The 23,462-nt window shown below is 34.7% G+C and overlaps 2 protein-coding genes across 3 annotated transcripts in view; one reads left to right on the top strand and one right to left on the bottom strand.

Moving 5' to 3' along the window:
* Window positions 1-22: 22 nt before the first annotated feature.
* On the bottom strand, window positions 23-6,832 carry LOC135831938 (uncharacterized). The gene is made up of 9 exons (XM_065344815.1): window positions 6,340-6,832; window positions 5,612-6,171; window positions 5,406-5,514; window positions 5,184-5,324; window positions 5,037-5,111; window positions 4,831-4,947; window positions 4,376-4,480; window positions 4,145-4,293; window positions 23-2,815 (listed from the first exon to the last, which is right to left on the bottom strand). Exons 2-9 carry the CDS (start codon window positions 6,109-6,111, stop codon window positions 2,392-2,394), a joined length of 1,620 nt encoding a protein of 539 aa, XP_065200887.1. The 5' UTR covers window positions 6,112-6,171; window positions 6,340-6,832; the 3' UTR covers window positions 23-2,391.
* Window positions 6,833-15,053: 8,221 nt separating this feature from the next.
* The window catches only part of Eip78C (Ecdysone-induced protein 78C), a 36,977-nt gene continuing 28,568 nt past the window's right edge, over window positions 15,054-23,462 (top strand). The window contains exons 1-2 of one of the 2 annotated variants that reach the window (XM_065344813.1): window positions 15,054-15,204; window positions 16,613-16,701. In XM_065344813.1, the coding sequence (XP_065200885.1) occupies window positions 15,158-15,204; window positions 16,613-16,701 (136 nt within the window). In that variant the 5' untranslated portion in view covers window positions 15,054-15,157. Of the gene's footprint in view, window positions 15,205-16,612; window positions 16,702-21,806; window positions 22,732-23,462 lie in introns of those variants that run through there. The other variant, XM_065344812.1, reaches the window with a different exon arrangement.

Below are 23,462 nucleotides of genomic sequence, written 5' to 3'. Positions count from 1 at the left end.
CGCAAAAAAAAATAATTAAAGATTAATTAAAGCAACGTTTATTTGCAGTATTTTATCACAAAGTTTCAAAAGTAAGTAAACATAACGGCAAGTAATACACCAAGGAATTTTTCAGTTTTAATTTGACTAAAATAATACAACATACTCATAATAAGTTACAATTCAATCATAATTATATTTACATTACACATACACAAACAACAATGTTGTTTAATAAATTGCATCGATCTTTTAACTTCTCGTTTTCAGAATACATGGCACAAAATATTTGCAGATAGATTTGAATATGAAACTAACATCGATAACAGATTAAAAAGAATTCTCGCTGGGAACTACTCCGTATTCGTGAAATGTATTGGAAATGAGCACTTTATGGAAGTACAAAATGTTCCAGATAATATCCTGCATGAATTACGAGCACCTCGCAGTTGTTTAAATTACTTTTACTTAGGTTTTGGGTTTCGTAAAGCATTACCTTATTCTAACGCTGCTGACCGGATTATAGCCACGCTGGTGGAAAGCGGAATTACCGAATACTGGTTAAATAGGGTATTCGAAAAAGAATACTCGCCGACAACTTTTGCCAAAGTTTACGAATATAAAACTCCTCCTGAAGATGTACAACTTCAGCCATTAACTTTGAAAAATTTACAAAGCGTGTTTTTTGTTTTTTTCATCGGTATTATACTTTCCATATTAATGTTTATCGGGGAAATCTTCAATAGGAAACTTTCAAAATAGAAAATAAACCGCGAATAGCTTTTTTCCGTGTACATGACTAATAACCGAACAAGAAGTTACTGTTTTTCTCTAAATGTATCTACGTCATAAAAGAGAATATAACATCGATAAAATAATTGGAATGAATTTGTACATACCTATTTTGCGAGTAATTTTTCAACAATTATTCGATCAATAAGGAATGAGAAATTTTGATTATCGGTAAATGAGTAGATTACCTATCTTTGAATGGAATGTTTTTATACTTATTTTTAGGCACTTATATAGGTAAGTAGAAATTAAAATTAAATGTCAGGCATGGATCCCAAGAGTTAGAGAGAGTATCGCTCTTACATAAAATGTACAAATATTTTTATTCCTCGCAAAATTCATCAATTTTTCATCTTTCTTCTCGTAGATCCGCACCTTATCATGTGCTCATTCGAGAAAAGCATTCGATATTTTTTGATAGTTAGAAAAAATACATAAGAAATTATAAAAATAACGATTCTAATGGTCGCACGATATCCCATTTGTGTAAAAATATGATATCTGACATCATTTTCGAAATAATACTTTGATTTCTGAGAACTCAACCTTAACATTATTTTAAACCAGGCGAATTAAACAATAAAAATTAAGTACTTTCTTACACGGTTTTTCCCAATTTTGCAGACAAGACAAATAACACACGTGGCCTCCTTTTATGATTTTAGCATTAGATAAAGAGGAAAAATATCGGGGTTATACAATTATAAAATAGGTACTAAATTTCTTAAAGCCTATGATATGGTAAAGTTTTCACAACTAAATTCAATTAACCAGCAAATATACTGAATAGTTGCACAAAAAGTTAATGTAACATGATCAAAAAGAATTACAATTCAATTTCAATTCAAATACTCGTAACAGGAAACACCAGACATCTTGCTGCCTTTTTTTTTTTCATTATAGAACGAATTAATAACAATAATAATTGGAATTTTCATTATAAATCAAATTAAAATTACTTCGTGGAACCGTAAACCTATTTGAACAAACATACGAAAATGCGAGGAACTGAAGATTTAGTACATAGTTCGCTACAAAGAATGGCTTTTAGCTAACGTACAAATATAACGATAGTCTTACACAATAAATTTTTGTCGTATTCGAAATATTTAGTACTCGTAAGTCTATTTCAAATATACGAGCATGGAAAAAATAACCTAAAGAGAAATAGAAATCCTTAAATAATACAATTTGTTCGTAAATTTGTGATTTAAATGCAACGCAGTTGAATTCAAAGAAGGGAAAAATAAAGGAAGAACTTAATGCAATTAACTTATAAAAAACACAAATCACAACATTTAATGGCAAGTTCTTTAACATCATCTAGTTTTATAGGTAAAGTTTAGATAATACAACAAAAAATCAGTCAAAATTATAACTCAATCACAAAAACAAATAATTCAACAGTCAATTACTCGATAGTTTGAAAATATTGGAAAAAGCCTGTAGGAAAATAAAAGCCGAATAGAGATCGAATTAGGAAGTTGCCTTTACGTAATGCAATGCTTGATTTTTTTTTGTAGATAAACGATTGAAAAATTCATTCGTCATGTTAGTAAAATTAATTATCTATCCAATAAAAAGTACAACTATCAAATAACTCAATCATTTGCATTCAAATTAATCTTCGGATTGTTTTTTAGACGACACTCGTTTTATCAATTTGCGGAATGATTTGGTCCATCTGGTTGATCGACGAATAGAATTTGATTTACTATGAGAAAACGTAGAGTCGCATAATTCGGATGAAAATCCTGAATCCGAATAAAAACCATGACCTGCTAAAGACGACTGCGTGGAATTCTTACATATTTCGCGTTCATCTTCGCTTTCATTCGGAGTAGAGCATTCATCTATATATGGAATGTGCGAGGGTTTACTTGTAGTTGGTAAATAACTTTGCATAGAAGAAAACGAACATTCGGATAGACGTTTAGCAAGTTCAGCGCAACTGTCTTCTAAAGAATCTAAATCGAAAAGACCACTTTCACGTTTGTGATGCTCCTGAAATGGGAAACAACCCATGGTTTTGTTGTTACGCCTCCTAAAATTCATAAAAATTACACATAATAATTTAGCCATCTGAATTATCAGAAAAGATTTTTGAAAAAAAATCACTATTCGAGAATAGAAATGCGAGTGTAACGTAAATTTTACACCTTACGAGCATAAATAATTTTTGCATGACTTTGCTGGGAACTCAACATATTAACTACGCGCTATTCCTAGTAGATTATCATCAATCATACGACAACCGCAAACGTTTTTCAATATTGTAAGACAAACAAGATTACAAATTGAATAAACATCCTGGTTTATTTCACTATATATATTTTGGGGAAAAAATCTAGACAAATCGAAATCACCAATGTCGACAGAAAAAGCGAAATACGAAACACGTCCACTTTTTCGTTGCTATTATTATATAACTTCCAACGTTTGGCCATCACTAAAAAAGACAATCGTTGTTAACTAAACAGTAATTACACTTTCAAGGTTACAAAAATGTTCAAAAAAATTTTGAATTAGCGGAAACACAAATTACTGATGACATGAAGCGCTGAATGAAAATCCTCGTATAAATTACTCTCTTAATCTGGCCATCTTATATAAATTTAGTTTTTACGTGAAAATAGAATCGTTATACAACATTTCGAAGAAATAAATTGTTACCTCAATCAGCGATAACTTACACGTCATTTTTTACTATCTTCAAAATCATTTTTAAATTTTACTTCAAGGAAATATGCATACAAATTTCGTTCAAAGACACAAACTATCAAATACATATAAAGTTTGAATAAACAGGACTTATCAAATTTTTCAATCAAAATAACAAAGATTTTCGACTAAAATATAACACGCAGAATGAAGAGTAGATCAAGTCTAGCTTGAACAGATACATGTAATTTACTCATTTATAGTTTTTAATTAGTCCGTGACTAGAAGAAAAGAGGTAAAACAAATAATAAGGCACCAGATAACGCTTGTGAACAATTCATTTTCAGATAAGGAAATATATCTCTAGGTACTCATTTTAAATGCGATAAGTGGAAATCAAAGGCAGAATGCAATATCTATTAAAAGGGTCATTTGCGGTATTCCACTTTTTAAAATATCTTATATTTGTTCAAGCCAACAAACATATAAAGTCGTTTAACTACATTGTAATAAAATCAGAACAAATGCACTATCTTTCGCAAAATTTCAAATTAAACGAAACATTGCCTATTCAAATAAGAATAATTGTGCAGTAACGTGAAGTTTATCGTCTTAGAATTGCATAAAAATTAACGAAGTAAATTTAAATAGTAGGTATAGGTACGTATTGCACATGACTCGACGAATAAAGAAAGCAATACTCAGTACTCACCGTGACATCGGGTATTCGCCGAATGTAGCACGCGTATAGGCACAAACAGAACACTTCCGACGCCTACACGTAGCCAAATGTTTCATTCCTTTTTTCAACTGGCTGTTTAAAGTAGCGGATTGCTTCGCTTTTACTTTTAAGTCGGTCATCTATGATTTGAGAGTCAAGAAATAAATACCAGATGTTCGTAAAATATTAAAACAATATAAAATTATAAATATTAAAACATACTTGTTGTTGCAATTTGATCAGATTTTTCTTCTTTCCACTAACGATAGATTCATCATGAGGAAGCTTACGTTCTAAATCACCAACCACTTCTTTTAATTCAGTATTCTGTGTATAAAAAAATGAACAAAGAAAATTGAAATGCGTTCTCGCAATAGTAAGTAATCTATAAAATTAACCTCATACAAAATCGAATATTTTCGAAAAGTCTGCTAGATGAAAAAGTAGAACGAGGGGAGTAAACGTCGGAATTACTCAACTAAAAGAAAGCGAGCGATTCGTATTGCTAAATATGTAGTAATAATGTAGGTAGATACATCAATCCAATTATGGCATACAACTCGGAATTCTACGATAGCTTAACTGGGTCATTGGTCATTTACGTTGATTAAGAAAAATATCAAAAAAAAAAAAAAAAAAACTAAACAATTCTGGAAATAACATAAACTAGAACTGACCTCTTTTTCCAGATTATTTTTTTCAGTAACAATTTCGCTCATTTGCTTCATCAAGTCGTTTCTAGTCTTTTCAAAATTGTGCCTCTTAACTTCCGAATCCTCAGCCTGAAAACGTAGCTGAAAAAATGATTTTTTAAAGATTAATAATTTTACAGTGGCATTTAAAAAATGAAGAACCAACTTGAAATACTTGTAAAAATGAGTACCTGTTTGTACAGTTCATTTTTATCTTTTTGCAGCTGTTCCTTCAGTTCCTGAATTTTCTCTTTTTCTTGCCTCAACTAAAAATTCATCATTACACACGTAAATAAAACGTAAATTTACTCGCTGATGAAAACAATTAAGTATCATACTTTTTCACAGTCTTCTTCCAAACGAAATATTTTTTCCAACTGTTTGAATAATTCTTCATCTTTTTCCACCAATTGTAAATCTTTCAGTTCCAATTTTTTCTCCAAATCTTTGTTTAATTCGATTAAACTGTCCCGTTGGTTCTACGTAAATGAAATATTTTTCAGGTTAAAATGGAGAAGTTGAATAATATATGTTGAAAAGTTTATTCAAGTTTCAGTTACCTTCACTTCGTGATATTTCTCTTCTAAAAAGTACGATATATTTCTGGCTTCTTCATATTTTTGAGAAATATCCAAGTATTTCTCGTAATGCTTCTTGAATAATACAAATCTGCACAGTTCATACGATTACAATAAATAAGAATCAAATTAATGCAGTAGGTAAGTTGATGCACTCAACTAAGGCAAATTAGAATTGAAATAATTACTTGTAAAAATCATTTTTTGAAATGATATCCCTAATGCTGCATTCTGGATCAACTTTATCTGATACATCGATATATTTACTATTTCTATGAGAAGAACATTCGCTATCATCAAAGCAACCGGTTAATTTGAGTACAGGTATTTCTGGTTCAGCATCACGTTTATCCGACGAAATCGCATTCATTTCGCTGTCGCTGTAGTACAACGACAAAAGTTTTGAATTACGAGATGGCACGATATCATCATCATAAACCACACAAGCATCTTTTTGAATTTGAATGGCAGCGTCACTGATTCCATGGTGTATTTCGGGTTCTATCAAGGGCGCGTTTTGTAAAATTAAATCATCGCTTTTACTGTGCACCAGTTCCGAGTACTCTGAGGGATGCGTATTATCATCGAAATTGTAGCGAGATTTGATCAATGGTTGAAAACTGTCCTTGGAACAGTACCAGAAATTTTCACATGAATTCGATCGACTTGATATGAGTAAATCGGTCATCGCTGTGCTAGTTTTCCTTTGGTGTAATATTCACTCGAGAACAAAACATAACATCAGAATCTGAAAACAAAATGAGTTATCACTGTTATCACAAACAGATGAAGTACGATGTTACACAGTTACGATTAAGTTACGAAGTGAAATAACAGCGATGTAAAAAGAATATTTCATTGAAAGAGAAAAATTTTACGTTGAAGCTTACGGAGAATCTAGGTGAGAAATACTTACACGGAAATTGGAGCATCAAGCTGTCGTTGAACGATGAGGTAGAGAGACGGATTGCTGATACTAGAGAGTAACTTGTTTATTACAATATCAGCTTAAACATGGAATTGATGAGAAACGATGTAACCCTTTCATTTACTTCCTGCTCTGATCCAACGTTATAACACAAAGAATGAAGAATTCTTCACGTAAACCAAATGTAAACAAACGCTCAAGGCGAAGTAGATGACTGACTTGGAATCGTACACACCAACACAGCACCACCGACGATCACGGACGACTACGGCACAAGCAGTAATAGTTAATAGTAAAGACTGTAAAGTAGAACTTTTATAATATCTATCTACGTAACTATGACCTTTGAACCACGTTTTACGATTATTTTACGACCTACTACTACTAATGTGATATGAAAACTTCGTATTCACTACGTCTACTTCGGTGGTACGGTGGTATTTGTATTTGTATGCTTAGGTATGCCTATGCTTATGCTATGCTTTTTCAGTTTTTTTTTGTTATGCAATGCGTATGCATCTTGTATCTAAGTGAGTGCCTGGTGATGGCATGCTCATTTCACTGGTACTTTTTTATTACGATAGATAGATCTCGTAATTTTAATTTTAATTCACAATAAGCCCACAAGTGTCGCTAACAACTAAGTAGTTGCTGACTCGTACGTTTTCCTTCGATGGGTTCGATGGCAACATTCGTGCGAGACGAGGACGAGAGGAGCAATGCTCAAACTGCTTAAAGTTTGGAGCCTAGTGGAGAGCAAGGTCATTGTTGGAACTTGGAAGAACGGGGAAGGGGAAAAGAACGGAGAACAAAAACTGAATTTCAAATTTTCCTTAAGAACAAGAACAAAAACGCAAAACCAATTTCAAACATTTAAAAGAACAAAACACAAAGAACAAGATCAAGAACAGGAAATCATTTTGAAAGAACAAAAATGTAAAATTCCACTGTTCTTTGTTCTTCATTGGTTCCTTCGTTTCGTTCTTTCTCCAGTTTCTCCCTAATTTTTTCATTTTTTTTTTGATTCGAGTAAAAAATGTTTGAAAAATTTTTATCAGTCTTACGAAATTGAAAAATTGTGTTTTTGAATACTTAGGAACTTTACTGTGTATTTACACTTTTCACAGTCACGTCTTCGTGCCACTTTGACTTCTCACTTCTCAATAAGCCTACATTAGTGAGAACATGTTGTACCTACGTGTTTTAAATTGTTTCAATTTTCAAACAATAGATCGGTAGGTATGCATCGTATTTCATTTCAGAAACAAAAATAGGTAGGTAGGTAGAGGTACATTTTTTCGTTTTATAAAAATTTGTTGCCTTCTTTTTCAAACACAAAAAAAAGACAAAAAAAACTTTTTGGCGACAAGAACACCTGAAAGATAGGAACAAGAATAAGAACGGCCAAGAAGACATACATACACAGTACTTGGTTTTTGAAAACAAAGAATAAGATCAAAAAGCCTTAAGCCATAATGAAAAGGACAAGAAACAAGAACGAGAACAAGAACTCAAGTAGAAAACAAAGAACAAGAACAAGATCAAAGAACAAAAATGTGAAAAAAATTTTGCGTTCTTCCAACGTTGGAGGAGAGAGGTGTTGAAGCCGAAGGCCCACCAACTTATTATGGTTGGTAGTTGGTTGTAGTTGGAGATGGTTTGGGGATTGACGGATTGCAGAATCAGTGAATCAACATTGAATATTGATCAAGGCAATTGAATTGAATTCATCAGTTGCTCTCGGTGATCTACTTACAAGAACAATGATGGAATAATGGACGAATTAAACGAGGACAAAATGCGAAGAATGATTTTTGTGAACTTAAGTACCTACGTTACTTATTGAAGAAGGGTTTGATGGATGGAATGAATCACCGGAATGGAAACAGAATACTAGAAATTCCTGTGATACATAGGTAATTATATCTACGTCGCTCAGATACTCATTTGATTGGTATTTGAGGCAGATATCATGTTGATACCTAGCTATGGTCATTTTCAAGAAAGTCTGCAAAAAAAATAAAAAATCTGATAGGTAAATGGTATCTAACCAAAAGAAACAAGTAGATTAAGGGCTAGGGGAATAATATATATTTTTTTAAATAAAATTTTCGTAGAGTACCTAGATACGAGATAGGTACCTACCTAATAAAATGATAATGCTACAAATACCTATGCACCTAAAATATGGTAGGTATTCAATGTTATACTAATGTTACAATCTTTGAGAATTACGCGTTTATCGCCTTAGAGAGAGAGAGAGAGAGAGAGAGAGAGAGGTTAGAGGTATATTGAAATTGTGCTTTACAAACATGATTAGATATACACCCACCCAACCTAAGCGCACAGCGCAAGGCTGGAGGGATAGGTTTACTATAAATTTAGTACATACGCCGATGCGCTATTGCGCGAGTGACATATGGCTCTCTTTATAAATAAGTTACATAGTAAATTACGCGAAATAAGCTAATATGTATAACAACATAGGCTACTTTTCAAGGGTAACAGACAACACATGAATAAAAAATAAAAAAATTATCAAATTGGACATAATCACAAAGTTATAGCGAGTGAGAATTTCTGAATAATAAACAATGCAAAATAAACTAATGGAAACATGATACATGTAACATCATACACTATGTTTTAAGGGGAATAGAGAACATATAATATAAATAAAGTATAATTCGGACATAAACATAGGCTTAGAACAATGTTATAGCCAACTAGGTGAAGAATTTTGAACAACATTCAATTAATGAGATTTTTACACGATAAACGGAATTCTAAATAATTAATAACCAAGAAACTGTTGAATAACAAACAATCAATCAACAGTAGGTATGAGGGAAATGTAAGCTGCAGACTGAGGGAAAAAAACCAGAACTTTGGAACAGCCTTGGTGCATAGATAACAAATTAGGTGACGAATTCCTACATAGTAAACAACCAGCCAAGTATAAAATACAAGTTGGAGTACCAACTAAATAGTTTCAAAAAGATTCTCCTTCAACCTTTTTCTAAAATTCTCCACCCTGCTTTTGAGGCGAATTTCAAGAGGAACATTGTTGTAGATTACTGGCAGTCTATATGGGGCCTGCATGCGTGTTCTCTCAACTGACCACCTAGGAACCTCAGCCACAAGGTCACGGGCCCTTAAACCAGGTCTTCGAATGTGACCAACATGAAATGATGGCTTTTTTTTGTGTACATAGGAAGCAGCAGCAAGTTGGTATGCTTCTTTTAGCGGCAAAATACCAAGCCTTGAAAACTGACCTTTGGTTGTATCTCTCCTTTGAAGACCCACAATATTCCGTACTGCCCATTTCTGCAAGACCACAAGAGGCTGAATATGACTGTCAGCAGCTCCACCCCAGGCAACCAGCCCATATTTTAGAACTGAATCATAAATTGCAAAATATATTTTTCTGAGATGGTATTCCTGAAAAAACCCAGACAAATAATACAGCAGGTAGTTGAGTCCACGTAATTTGGCCTGTAGGAATTCTGTGTGCCCCTTCCACGTTAATTTAGAATCAAAATTTACCCCCAGATACTTTACAACATGTGTCTGTGCAATTGGGCTACATTGACAACCTTTAGAACAATCTACCCTTTCATGTAAGAAGCACTTCCCTGAGATGTCTGGTATGTCTCTGAGTGCATATGCTATTACTTTTGTCTTTTTAATATTTGGTGTTAGCTTGTGAGCAATAAACCACCTTGTTAATATTTCCAGAGCTGCATTGATAACTTTTAGTAGGAGGTTCACTGCATTAGCGTGAAAAATTATAGAAATATCATCCGCAAATGCAAACAGTACACCATTAGCAGCACTCAGCCTAAAAAGGTCATTTACATAGATGAGAAATAGCAGAGGTCCCAAGACGCTACCCTGAGGTACACCCCATTTAACAGGTCTTCTTCTCCCCAGCACACCTCCCACCTTGACTAACTGTTCTCTACCAATCAGATACGACCTCAGCCAATCATGGATAGTCCCCCTAAACCCACAGTTATAGAGTTTTGTTAAAAGTATCTCAATATCCACTGTATCAAATGCCTTCGATAAATCAATGTATACTGCAGCAACTGATTTTCCAGCTTCCAGCTGGGTTGAAATCTCTAGAATCTGGTCATATAATGCATCATCTGTGGATTTATGTGGTAGAAACCCATATTGTTTATCCGCAAAAAAGTAAAATCTCTGCAAAAATTTCAGCATTCTCTCTTTCATAATTTTTTCGAATATCTTAGAGATCACTGGCAACAGTGAGATTGGCCTATAATTACACATACTTTTAGCATTTCCTGACTTGAAGACTGGTACAATTATAGATTTTTTGAAGCATTTAGGGTAGACACCTTTGTCCAGTGAGAGGTTAAATAAGTCTGTGAGAGGGGGGGCTAATCTTTCAGCATTTTCGCGAAACACACGAGCTGGAACTCCATCATGACCAGAGGTAGGTTTATTTGACAGTTCCATAATATGCCTAAAGGTTTCAGCTTCAGTAATTTCGAAATTTTGAAAACTACCAACAACTTTGGTTTCTGGAAATGAATCAGAGGGACTATTATTTTCGAATTTCTTTGCCAGGTTTTCCACTGTATTCCCAAAATACTCACCAAACATATCAGCAATAAATGCACTATCCTCACCAACAGCATAGTCTCTACCATCAATTTGAATTTTTTCAATATTTTGCTGTTTCTGGCCTTTCACTTTCCTAATATGACTCCAGTAACTCCTTGTGTCACTACCATAACTTTCCAAAAGTCTAGAGTGATACTCTCTACTTTCAAAACGACTCTGTTGGACTACCAGCCTAGAAACTTCTTTGTATTGAGCAAACACCCGAGGATCACTTTTTTTCTTTTTTACCAGATTATAGAGCCTTGCCTTTTCCTGTGATAGATATACTAGTGTGGGGGATGCCCATGGTTTACGGGCCTTCTTAGTCGAAGATGGATTTATGGTAGCTGTGCTCTCCAAGACTAATTTTTGTAATTTCTGCAGAAAGCTCTCCATCTGCATATCCACAGACCCCTCACCATTGACAGTATCCCAATTTTCATTCTTAATTTTTTCCCTCAGTCTGCCATATTGAATATATTTTAACCCTCCATCAGTAGAGACCTTTTTAATTAGTTGTATCTCTATCAAAACTGCCCTATGATCAGCCACATGTGGGTTCTCAACCTTACACCCAACTTCAACCAACACTGAACCTGCATTGAACCTCCCTTTTAAGAAGACATGATCAATACAAGAGTTTAGGTCACGAAAATACCTAGTGGGTTCATTCAATATACATTCATATCCAGAGGACTCTAATAAGTTGAGGTAACTTGCATTTTTCAAATTTCGTTCAAGAATATCAACATTCAGATCACCTGTTAGACAAACAATATCACCCAGTGTACCCAAGAGATCGCCCAACTCAGAGAGGAAAGTACCCTCTGATGCCTTGCAAAATTTATACATCCCTACAATGTCAACTTTAAATTTTGGTAAGTTTAAAACAAGACAGTTGAACGAACTGCTCGAAATTCCCAAAACGCCAACTTCAATAGAGCACTTCACATAGCATACAACACCACCAGCTGATACATTTTTCCTTTCTTCACAATATGCCTTGTATCCAACAATTTCATAATCACCCAATTCACGATTAGTAATCCATACCTCAGTTAGGATAATTATATCAAATTCTCTATCCCTAACATATTTTAAAATTTTTAGAAAATTTGCTCTTAGTGATCTAACATTTAAATTTAGCAACGTAAGGGAATTCTGTGACATACAACACACAAAATTAATATAAAATAAAGATAAAAAATAAAGTAAGTAGAGTTAAAGTATATGACACTAAATGAATAACAAGATAAGTACCACAGAGATTAATCCCTGTTGGTTTGCGTGGAGGCCTTCAACTCTCCAATGTGGCCCAGAGACATGATGTTTATTCTAGGAGATGACTTGTTTTGGACATATACACTACCATTAGCCACCCTGATATAGTCGAACCTGGATTTCAGCTGTTTCTTTGCCTCTCTGTATAGTGTTGCAGTAGCTGGAGCCAAGTGCTCATTGGCATAGATGTCCACTGACTGGGAGCCTCCAAAATGATCAGCCTTTGGTTTTACACGACGAAATTCTTGGATAATATTGCGTTTGAGCTCGCGATTCACAAACTTGACAATAAATGAGGGAGGTTTCCCATCAGCACCTCTCGTAGCTGGTAATCTATGACAATCAACGATGGCATTTCGATCAACATGCACCCCTGCAACTTCGGCCGCCTTTATTGCCACTTCATACGGATCCTCATCCTCGGAATAAGGGATGTTGGTGAAGACTACGTTGTCCTTTCTGGTATAATTTTGTAGAGCAACTACTTGAGTCGCATGGTACCAGGAATTTTGAGTCAATGAAGTAACTTCCTTTTGAAGAGTTTCACATTTAGGGCATCCGTTCGTTTCTAATTTGTGTACTCTTTCATCAATCTTTTTGATTTGCTGAGACTGTGCTGCAATTGAGTTGTTTATTTCTTCGAGCTGGTCTTTGACTGGCTTAAGATGTTCTTCGAATTTTTTGTCTATCATATTTTCCAGCATCTTCAGTAGCTCCGAGTTCCCATTACCCAGTTTACGGATTTTGCTTTGCTTTTCGGATGAACTTTCGTCCTCGGAGCTTATATCGCCATTTTTACTGTTGCTATCGCCAGCAAGTGTTCTTTTATTGTCTTGGCCTTTGAGTGGCTGACCTCCGCAACTATGACATTTCCATATTACTTTATTATCAGGAGACTTTTTATACCAGGATGTTGCTGTCACTGTAGCACAACCATCCTCTTTACCGTGAAACGTTTTCGAGCAAGCACAACAAGTAATAATATAATTAGGAGCTGCATCAATTGGCTCGGAACATGTTCCGCAGGTAACTTTCATGATAGGTGATATCTTTACTGCCTATGGTAATAACAACGCAACCAATTTGACACGGAACACCAGCTGTCTTGATAAGCAGCAGCACGACAGTTGAGAGAAACGAAGATCAATAATCAACCTAACGCCATCAACTGGTTGCGGATTTCTTCGAAACTAGTCCGTTCTAACAATAATAACACGGCCTTCCTTGATAACGAATAGGGCCGAATGACTAGTCAAATTTTACGAAAAAATGCCCGAATTATGGCCAATTTAATTTAAAAAACGACATATTTCGAATCACCGAGCACATCATGAAAAGCAGAACCGGCAAAACAACACAAACATTCGAAGTTGTCAGAAAATATATCCACTTATATCACTCTTCGAAAAAGCACCCGTTATCAGTACACTATCCGCTACACTTTGCGAAATTATCGAATTGCTAATTATTTATGCACTAAAAAACGTTGAATAAACTACCGAATAGTGCATCGTCACTTAGTTTAGCTATATACAACAACTTGAGCTAAAAAATCACGTTGTATAGGAAATATACGCGAAATATTACGGAGCCTATGTTACTGCGATGAGAGAGAGAGAGAGAGAGAGAGAGAGAGAGAGAGAGAGAGAGAGAGAGAGAGAGAGAGAGAGAGAGAGAGAGAGAGAGAGAGAGAGAGAGAGAGAGAGAGAGAGAGAGAGAGAGAGAGAGAGAGAGAGAGAGAGAGAGAGAGAGAGAGAGAGAGAGAGAGAGAGAGAGAGAGAGAGAGAGAGAGAGAGAGAGAGAGAGAGAGAGAGAGAGAGAGAGAGAGAGAGAGAGAGAGAGAGAGAGAGAGAGAGAGAGAGAGAGAGAGAGAGAGAGAGAGAGAGAGAGAGAGAGAGAGAGAGAGAGAGAGAGAGAGAGAGAGAGGATAAATCCAGTTGAGAAGGGGGATCTGGCGTGGGTGATACCAAAAAATATACCTACACGGTGAAGGATAGACCTTTTAAAATACATATTTACAAAAATTTTCAATTTTTCCTCCTTGTAAGTAAGTACCTAAGTACAAATAAATGCATACAAAGCTACGTATTCTGCAAGTACATAAATATGAAAAATCGGAGAAGTTTTCTAATTGAAAGTGTGTTCAAATAGGTAGTAGGTAAGTACCTACTGACAAAGTGAAGCAACAGTAAAGACACAATTTTCCTGCCCAAATTTGAGTTTTATATTTTCTTCATCATTATTTCTCTCCACTGTAAGCTACATTACACAATGTGCGTAGCACACTATTTTTCTTTCTGCTAACAAATAAAAAAACATTTCATTTGATAAATATTTACTTTCAGGTTCTAAGATGGTCGCCGCAATTGTACATTTTTATACGGCAATAGGTAGGTAGGTACCTATACTTAACCGCATATTTAATTTTTTACGTTAGATATCTATCTGAATTCACGAATACCTACCTGGTACCTACTTTTGACGAATTGAAAGTTGAAACAGTTTTAATTTTCGCTTAATTTGAAATTCATTTCAACGTTTCTCATCTCAATTTCATAATATGTGAACGAACACAACACGACGAGAATAATTTAACAAAATTTGAGGTAATGATTCGAGAACAGGAGCAGAGAAAAAAATTATCCTTTGTTCGAGAAAAACGTTTATTGTTACAGGATACTGTTACTGGTACGTGCTGCGTGAATTTATAAATGCGAACGCAAAAGGCTGCGAGTACGCAAGTGATAGGACGTTGGGTGAGAAAGCGGGAGGGGAGAACAATGCGAAAGTTATTCGAGCCCCCTTTCACGAAAGTTTAACGTAGCTTTCTCAGTTTTCCTAGTTAAGTTGAACTTGCTAGAGGGATGACGAAAACGAATCATATCAATGAAGTATGGAAGCTACCAGCTCTTCCCCCGTTAGTCCCCTCGAATTTACGAGGTAATTCTAAATATTCTTTCTATATTTTGCTGCTTATATTTTTTTCTCGTTTTATTTACTTTGTATTAGTTGCGCATCCATTTGAAATTCGCATTTTACGTAAATTCTTAACGATCCAATAGTTTGAAAAATGAAGGCTTTTCGATGCTTTTGCCGCATATTTGTTTTCCAACTTAGCCTAAAATTTTTCGATCCACCGCACTGTTGGTAAATGTTTTTAAAATTACCATTGCCAAACGATAGCTGTGAATATAACAGTTAATATAGGTATATCCACTTCGTTAAAAGTATCAAGTACGAGTATACGGACAAAGTTTCATAGTATTTGGCAAATTTAATTTGGATTTGATATAAAACTGAAGCAATGAGCTTCGCCAGCGTTTGTATGAGTTGGTATAATGTGGAAGCAATATCAATTTCACGATAACGGTCGCATCTTGAAATGATTTTCAAAATTTATCATATGAAAACGATTAGCTTTTTAGAATGTATGATATTTTATGTTTTTTTTTTCATTGTATGATCTTTATTAACAATGCGTTCAATACATTCGTTATTGGATATATTTCATAAAATAATATGAATCAAACTAAGTATACTACATAATCCATTGCATCAATTTTGTTATCAAAAAATATACAAATGTACCCGCAGCTGTATCTGAAAAAATTTATTTTGAAAAATCATTCGAAACATTTTTTATCTACCTAAGATAAGAGTAAAATTTTCATTTTGAGATTTCAAAAATCCCAAACCCGTGTTGGAATAGGTATTTATTGAAATTGGTAAAACATTGTTAGTACCTAGGTATCCATTTAAGCAACATTTAGATATGTCACATTATTACACTTAATATCAACGAGTACGTTTCGTATCTGCATACCTTTGATAGAATTATGAAGATAGAAATGAAAATCAATAACATGTCTTGCTGTATAATACCTACCTATTCATGCATCTAAACTAATCTTTTTTTCATGAAGTATTTCTAAAGTTCTCCGAAGAAAACTTAATACGTGAAAGTTCTCTATGAAACATTTCATCACAATGAAGAATTGAAAATTGATATATTTACGAGTAGGTACTTACGAAAACTTTGCTGATTATGAATAGGTACACTTAATTTTTGTACTTTTGAAATCAAATACTTACATTTAGATCTGAGCCTAAGTATGCTTGTGTTAGTACATATATGTCAAGATTCAACTAACACCTGAGCAATGATGATCAACATTTTGTATCTGTTCAGCAATTTTATGCAATCGTTAGATTCAATTAGGTGTCTACAATGTACTGTTTTGTAAAATTTCATCAGGTTTGAAAATAGTGATAGACTAACGACTTCCTCAGAATTTTTTTGTAGATATATGTATTTCTATTTTATGCTTAAAATGAATCAATTTTACAGTGCCAAGGAAGAACCATCGTCAAATCCACCTAGTCCACTCAAGTCCCATAGTCCGGATTCAGTGATTGTTCACCCATCTGTTGTAAACGGTGAGTGAATTTTATTAATTTCAAAATGTAGGGAGCAATTTGAACAAAAATACGAATTTCCTAATGAAAATTTTTTTGTTATAAAATATCTGTACGACGTTAGCGTTAATCAAGTTTTACTATCAAAAGTATAGTTCATTTACAGGAACACACATATGATTACGGTACCTAAATTACCTATACCTGCTCCAGAATACTCCTTCAATATCAAGATATTTTTAAAATAATACCTAAAACATTCGTACTTTTTACTTCTACAAACACTACAAACAGGTTATTGTTTCATCATTTTTTTCAAGTCTACGTAGTATGTAGCATAATTAAGTTCGGGAGAAATGATAGAAAATTATAATGGGAGGAGCAAACACATTTCAAAAATCATTTCATTCAATTAATTCTCTTCATAATCTAAATTCTAAATACGGGTAAAAAATATCATCGAGATCGTGCATAAAAAAACACTACCTATCGTGTTTGCATGTTTTCAGGGAGCTCAGTTATGCAACTATTTCAACATGAATGAAATACGGGTAAATGAAAATCTAACCATGGGCACATCACATGTTACATTTTTATTTTTGTAAAAATTATTATTATATACATAGGTTAGGTACTACTTACAACCTAAATCTGTAAGGATGAATACTTTATAATACAAGGTTTGAGTGGTAAAACTAAACAGACTTTCTTTGTGAAATTAAGAAAAGATATGTGGAAAATATTTCATAAATTTTGAAGCTTTTAATTTTTGCAATGAAAGTGACTAATTCTTGTTACAATTGGGAAATTTTGTTGATAAAAGTTCCAATTTTAACTTTAAATTTTCTGAGAATAACGCGTAACTTATTCAATGAAATCTTTTCCAAGGTAACGTTGTAGAGTGTTGGCTATTGATTTTTCCATGGGATGAAAATTGCTTACTTTTCCGTGATAAAAAAGATACCAACATAAGAGCGACAATATAACAATATGAAAATTATTTCTTTTAAATATTACGTGCTGTTGTAATTGTCGTTATTTTACTCATTTACTTATTTTTTTTCAAACAAATGAAAGTTTGATTGTGATAGTACCAGGTACCTAGATATATAATTTATTTGCTCAATGAGAAGTTTTTCTGAATTTCGTTATTTAAATAATCAAAGTGTACCTACCTATCCCAGTTTTTTTTTTTATATCTACATCCCTCAAAAATAACCAGAGCCAAATTCCAATTATTTTCGGGTTTTTATTTGTAAAAGAATTTTGTACTTTCTTCGCCAATGTCGGTCTGTTTTTCATTTATGAAATTCGATTTCTTTATTCAAAGTTTGTTTAGTAGAGAAATATTCTAGGTGCATTTCTTTACGTCATTTTCACGAGAAAAATTTTTTCAAGGTGTTCTCAATTCCTAAGCAACTTCTCGGCTTATGAAAATAAAAAATTTTTGGGATGAAAATTTTAATTTGAGCTTTGTATCAGTTAAGCAGAGAACCGAAAACAAAAAAAAACTGTAATCGCTGAAGTTGAGTTGTTCGTAACAAGATCTGCGAGTCTTCGGGACTCTTTCAAGAGAAGAGTACGTAGAGCGATTCCCATGTTGAAAATATTTTAAGGTAATTTTTTCGAAGGTGTCCTAGGTTTGTAGATAAGTAAATGTTTTTTGTCGGCTTTTCTCAAAAATTATCAATTCTCTTTGCTCTCTCAGCTATGATCTAATGAGGTAACAATTTGAGAGGCTCGTCTTAAATGCAAGCTAAATTTTCTGGAAGAACGTGTTATAAAATCACTCTAATCGCAATAATTTAAACCCTCTTCTGATTTTTCGCTTTTTGGTGACTTTCTGGAAATTAATGATGAAGTGGTGTCATTATGTTCTCATCAGTCATTAAAGATATGCAGGCTTTTTAGTCATATTTTTTTTTTTTAAAATCAGCTTTGGATGCTTATCGATCTCATTCTGTCACATGGACAACCACTTGATGAATTTGAGCTTACCTATTCACAAATTCATGAATAGATTTACGTAATTATTCGCCAAATAATAAGATAGGTAGATATGTGTTTACCATAACTCACCGTAGTCGTAAGAAAATATCTGCTCGTCGGTATTTAGGTATGTTTCCTCAGAGTTTCATAAATTGTGACCACAAATCTGCTTTTCTCTCTCAAATAATGCTTACGTTTAAAATGAGAAAATAAAAATGTAAAGAGGAGTGGAAAGCCGCGGGCTTTTAGAACCGGTATAATATTTTCCTTGGCAATTCGTGTTCGAATACCAGTTTCAACTTTTTGCTGTTCTTTAATACGAGAAGTAGAAGTAGTCTTGGACTGCGTTGTTGGTTTCATCTTGTTCTCAGCTAATGCTACACACCACTGACGAGTCACTGAACTCTGAGCTTCTTGATGCTTACGTCATTATAACGAACAATTGCACATAAGTGTTTATTTATTTACTTATATTTTTTCAAAAATTTAAGCTACCCAGGTGCCTATCTAAAGCACACGCTATAGATGATACAGATGAAGGTGTAATATCAAATGTTCTTCCTTTCTTTAAATTTCAAAAACAGCGGTAAACTGATGATAAAGCAGCGAAGAGGATCAAATTATCTAGAAATAAAAAATAAATGTCCAAGACTTGAGATAGGTACCTAGACCTACTACCTTTTTTTGCTAGAGAGAAAAGAAAGTTTTACATTCTTCGTTATCGCTTTACTGTGGGAAGGAAATCGCACCATAATTTCATGGCGAGCTCCTTCCGAAGAGAGAGAAGAATGAACTTCAGGCTTCACTTTTGATTGTCTTGGAATCTTGAAACTTTTCTTCCCAAAATCTCACAGTGGAGGAACAACTACGCGTTCGGATGTACGCATACCTGCTTAAAAAATTTAATTTTTACAGTATCGGAGCCCACTGGTGAAAAACTCGCGAGAGAAACGAGTTTCTGCTAATACTTATTGGTGATATTATTCTAAAGAGTGCTTTTGATTTAGCGTGAGTGAAGCGAAGATGAAAGTCTTGAAAAGTAAACAATGAGTACAAAGTGTAAGTATTTATATCTAGACAAATTGTAGAGAAGCGAAATAAAAGTTTACAAGAAATAGATTGTCAAATAGTAAAAAAAAGTTTTAAAATATTTTTGAATGGAAAGTTTTTTTCACACTTTTGAAGATTATCCTGTTCCTTCTGTTGTTTCTCCTGCTCATCCCATTTGCGGTTTTCAGTTTACAGCACATGTTGATGAAACTTGGCTACCACATTGATAGGTACCTACTCAGAAATCAACAATCACACATCATGAGAAAGATTGAATGCAAATTTAAGTAGGGTATGTTCGTATTTTTTGTTGGTACATGTAAGTAGGCATTTTGGCAAACAACAAAATTTGTCTGTAAAAACATATTTCAGACATAATTTAGGTCTGAATCTTTTCTTAATTTATACCTACATATTTTATCAATTAACAAACAAACAATAATTAGATACACCAAAATTGACAAAACCAGAAAAATGTACAAAAATGGCTAAAACTAAACATCGAACAGATTTGTCCTTTTTTGAGCTTGCAGTGAATTTTCAAATTTCTCCAGAAATTTCAAATCGCTCTGGAGGGGCCACAAATAGACTTTAGGACCTATAAGATTGGTCGGCATGCTTATTGGACACCCTCTAATCTGTTTTAGGCGGTTATGGCGAAATTGCAGAAGTGCCAAGTCAAAAGAGAATTTTTCATTTCCTGGAAATATGAAAACTTGCTGTAGGTAGCCCCAAAAAGGTCAAATTGAGATTGTTTGCGAATCGGGTGATTGTTTAGACACATCAGACGATATCTTGCTGAAAACCCCACTGTCACGATGCCTTCTTTGAAAATTCATTTTTTAAAACTTTTTTTGGTTTAATTTACTAAAGACAAAAATTCAATTTTGAACTGCACTTTCACGTCTGGAATTTCGCAGTAACCTCCTAAAACGGCGGAGAGAGCCCCCAATAAGCACCCGCTAAAGTTATATGTCCTAAAATTCATTTTTGACGTTACAGTATGTATAATTATGATTTGAAGTTTTTGGAAAAAATTGAAAAAGCTCTGGAAGCTCCAGAATGGCTCAAAACTAGTATGTTGCAGATGTGTGAGGGTCAAATGAATAAATCATTCACATTGGTTCACTTTGCTTAAAAAATTTATGTTTCGAAAAAAGTTTAAAAATCGCCCTTAAAACAGCTTTTCTAAAAATCTTTTTAATTTTTCAAAAATTCGCCAAAGATCCAAAAATGAACTTCAAGACTTGAAATCTTGAGCGAGGGAGAGAGGTGTGTTGAGCCATGCTTTTTCGATCCAGCTTATTGGTTTATTTAAATCGGAGAGTGTCAGTTTAAACCTTGTTGGGAAAACTCTTCTGGACCAAAAAAAAATAATAATAAGTAATTTTATGGGAGAAAATTTCTGCAGAAAAATGAAAAATGACGCGTATTTACTACCTATAGGTACTAAGTAAACAGCTGTAGATTGACAGGAAAATATACGAATGGGCATCTTTGGAAAACGGAACCAACTAGGAAGTATTTAATAATTCAACGTACATTGCTTAAAAGTGAATATTAAAGGACGACGAGGAGGATGAGGAGGAGTAGGAGTAGAAGGAGGAGGTGAAGATAAACGAGTAATATTTTTCTAAACGAAAGACAGAAGAAACTGTAAAAACAGAGACGGTTTATCATAGTAAGTACTCGTACATATTATCGGCTAGAGGAGGGGGTTGCTGATGATGATGATGAGGGGGGCCACAGGGGGGCACATCTCGTGTATATGTTCTTTCGGTTCACTATGCTTTGCAAACACCACAAAAGTCTCGCCCCACCATGCTTATAATTTTTAACATCCTCTTTCTTCTCTTCATATTTACATTCCATTCCTTCCATAGAGAGGTATTAGGAAGAAGAACGGCTATAAAAACGAACAAAGATAAAAGAAAGGTGTAGAAGCGGTCTTAAAAAGAACAGTAAGAGTGGCCGGTGAATGTTGTTGGAAGAGTGGAAAGGGGCATATAATGTCATTCCCCCTTCTCCGTATCTTTCGTGCTGCAACTTTTCTCTGATAGAAACTCTTCTCCGCGGTCAGTGAACCGAGAAGGTTCGAGGCAATAGCCTACAACAGCGATACAATCCAGCATTCTGCAGTACCTGTTGACTCGCCTCTCGCTGTTGTTTTCCCGCGTGCTGTGGTGTGTGGTGTGGTTTCGTTTGCCTCGGTTCGGTTTTGTGAGCTTGGGTCGGTCGCCTCTCGACTCCGAATGCAGTTGCCACCGCGCGATCGCCACATGAATCCGTCCGTCTTCGCGACCGGATCATCGTCGTCTACGTCTACCTAGGCCCGCAATCGTACGCGTATATATATACTGAAGTGCAAGTGCATGTATGGGTGCTGTAAAATACGCGCCGATTTAATTAAATACAAATACGAGTAGTTAGTAGTTACCTAATAAATAATAGCGAAAGAAAATAGTGTGTACGGTACGACGACGATGCCTGAACGGTGTTCGAGTGTTTTCATTGAAATTATCGACGACGACGATCGCCTAAACCTAAAATCGTACCGGTATTCGTTCGGCCATCGTTCCGAGTACCCGTCCGTCTCGCTATGAATACGACGGCGGCGACGCCGTGCATCGTAATTCGTAAACGGCGCAAAAATTACGTATAAGTTTCTTCGTATGTGCCAATCAAAGTTATACTCGATAGATGGCAAAAATATGGACGTGTTTAAACTCGATCAGTCTCTGAATGCGAATTTGGGCAATGCTCCGCCACCGGACAAGCTAAACGCCGAGGTTTCCTTCGACGCCGGCTCCGAATTCAATTTGAGCTTTTTCGATACCCCCGAAGATAATACTCAAGGTTTTAGCGATCCCGGCTCCGTCGGATCAACCTCCGTTACTTCACCCTCGCCGGACGTATCGTCCCCTCAAGTAGCCACCTCGTCTTATTCGCCTGTGATTTTGCAACAAGCTTCCAGCTCGGTTATATCGTCCCCTTCGTCGACTAGTAAACAAGGTATACAATTAATTTGGTATTTTATCCATGAATGTGACATTACTCGACCAATTAAATGCCCTCTCTTGGTACTTAAGTACCTCAACATATACCCATGTACGAGACACGAGTACGCTGTATCACGACGTCGACGTCGACGTATACGTATGTAAAGTAAATGCCAGTTCTGAGTTCACTCAATTTTATCTCAACTGATGGGTCTTTGTTTCCAGGCAAGAGGAGAGGAAATCTTGAATTTCACCGCGTTTATTTTTTTACCTACGTAGGTCTATGTACTCGTACTTACGTATGTGAGCAGTTGTCACGTTAAATTTGCCAACTTATAAACGTGTACCTTATAATATAGGTACCTTACCTATACCTACGATTAACTCATTCTTATCTCTTTTTGCGTTTCTTATGCCATTTCGCGATACGCTCGCTGGTTGGTTATCAACACAGGAATTCAAAACCTCAAGTACACACCTGTCTACCCGTACAATTTATGGTAAAAATAATTCGAAATGTTACGCGTACGCTCGGCTATTTCCTTATTACGTATGTACTTTTCTCTCTCTTTCTCAGTTTGACGATATGGTTTCAAAACAAAAATAAGAACATCCAACTAAATAGGTAGGAACGTAGATGATAAAACATTGGTTTTTATCTACTTCATGTCCATGTAGGCATAGTAAAACACTGATAATTTTGAATTCTGTGCGTAAACTACAGAATGTTCATTATTTTTAAAT

Source organism: Planococcus citri, chromosome 1, assembly GCF_950023065.1.
Source record: "Planococcus citri chromosome 1, ihPlaCitr1.1, whole genome shotgun sequence".
NCBI lineage: Eukaryota > Metazoa > Arthropoda > Insecta > Hemiptera > Pseudococcidae > Planococcus > Planococcus citri.
This window is presented reverse-complemented; position numbering and strand designations above follow the sequence as displayed.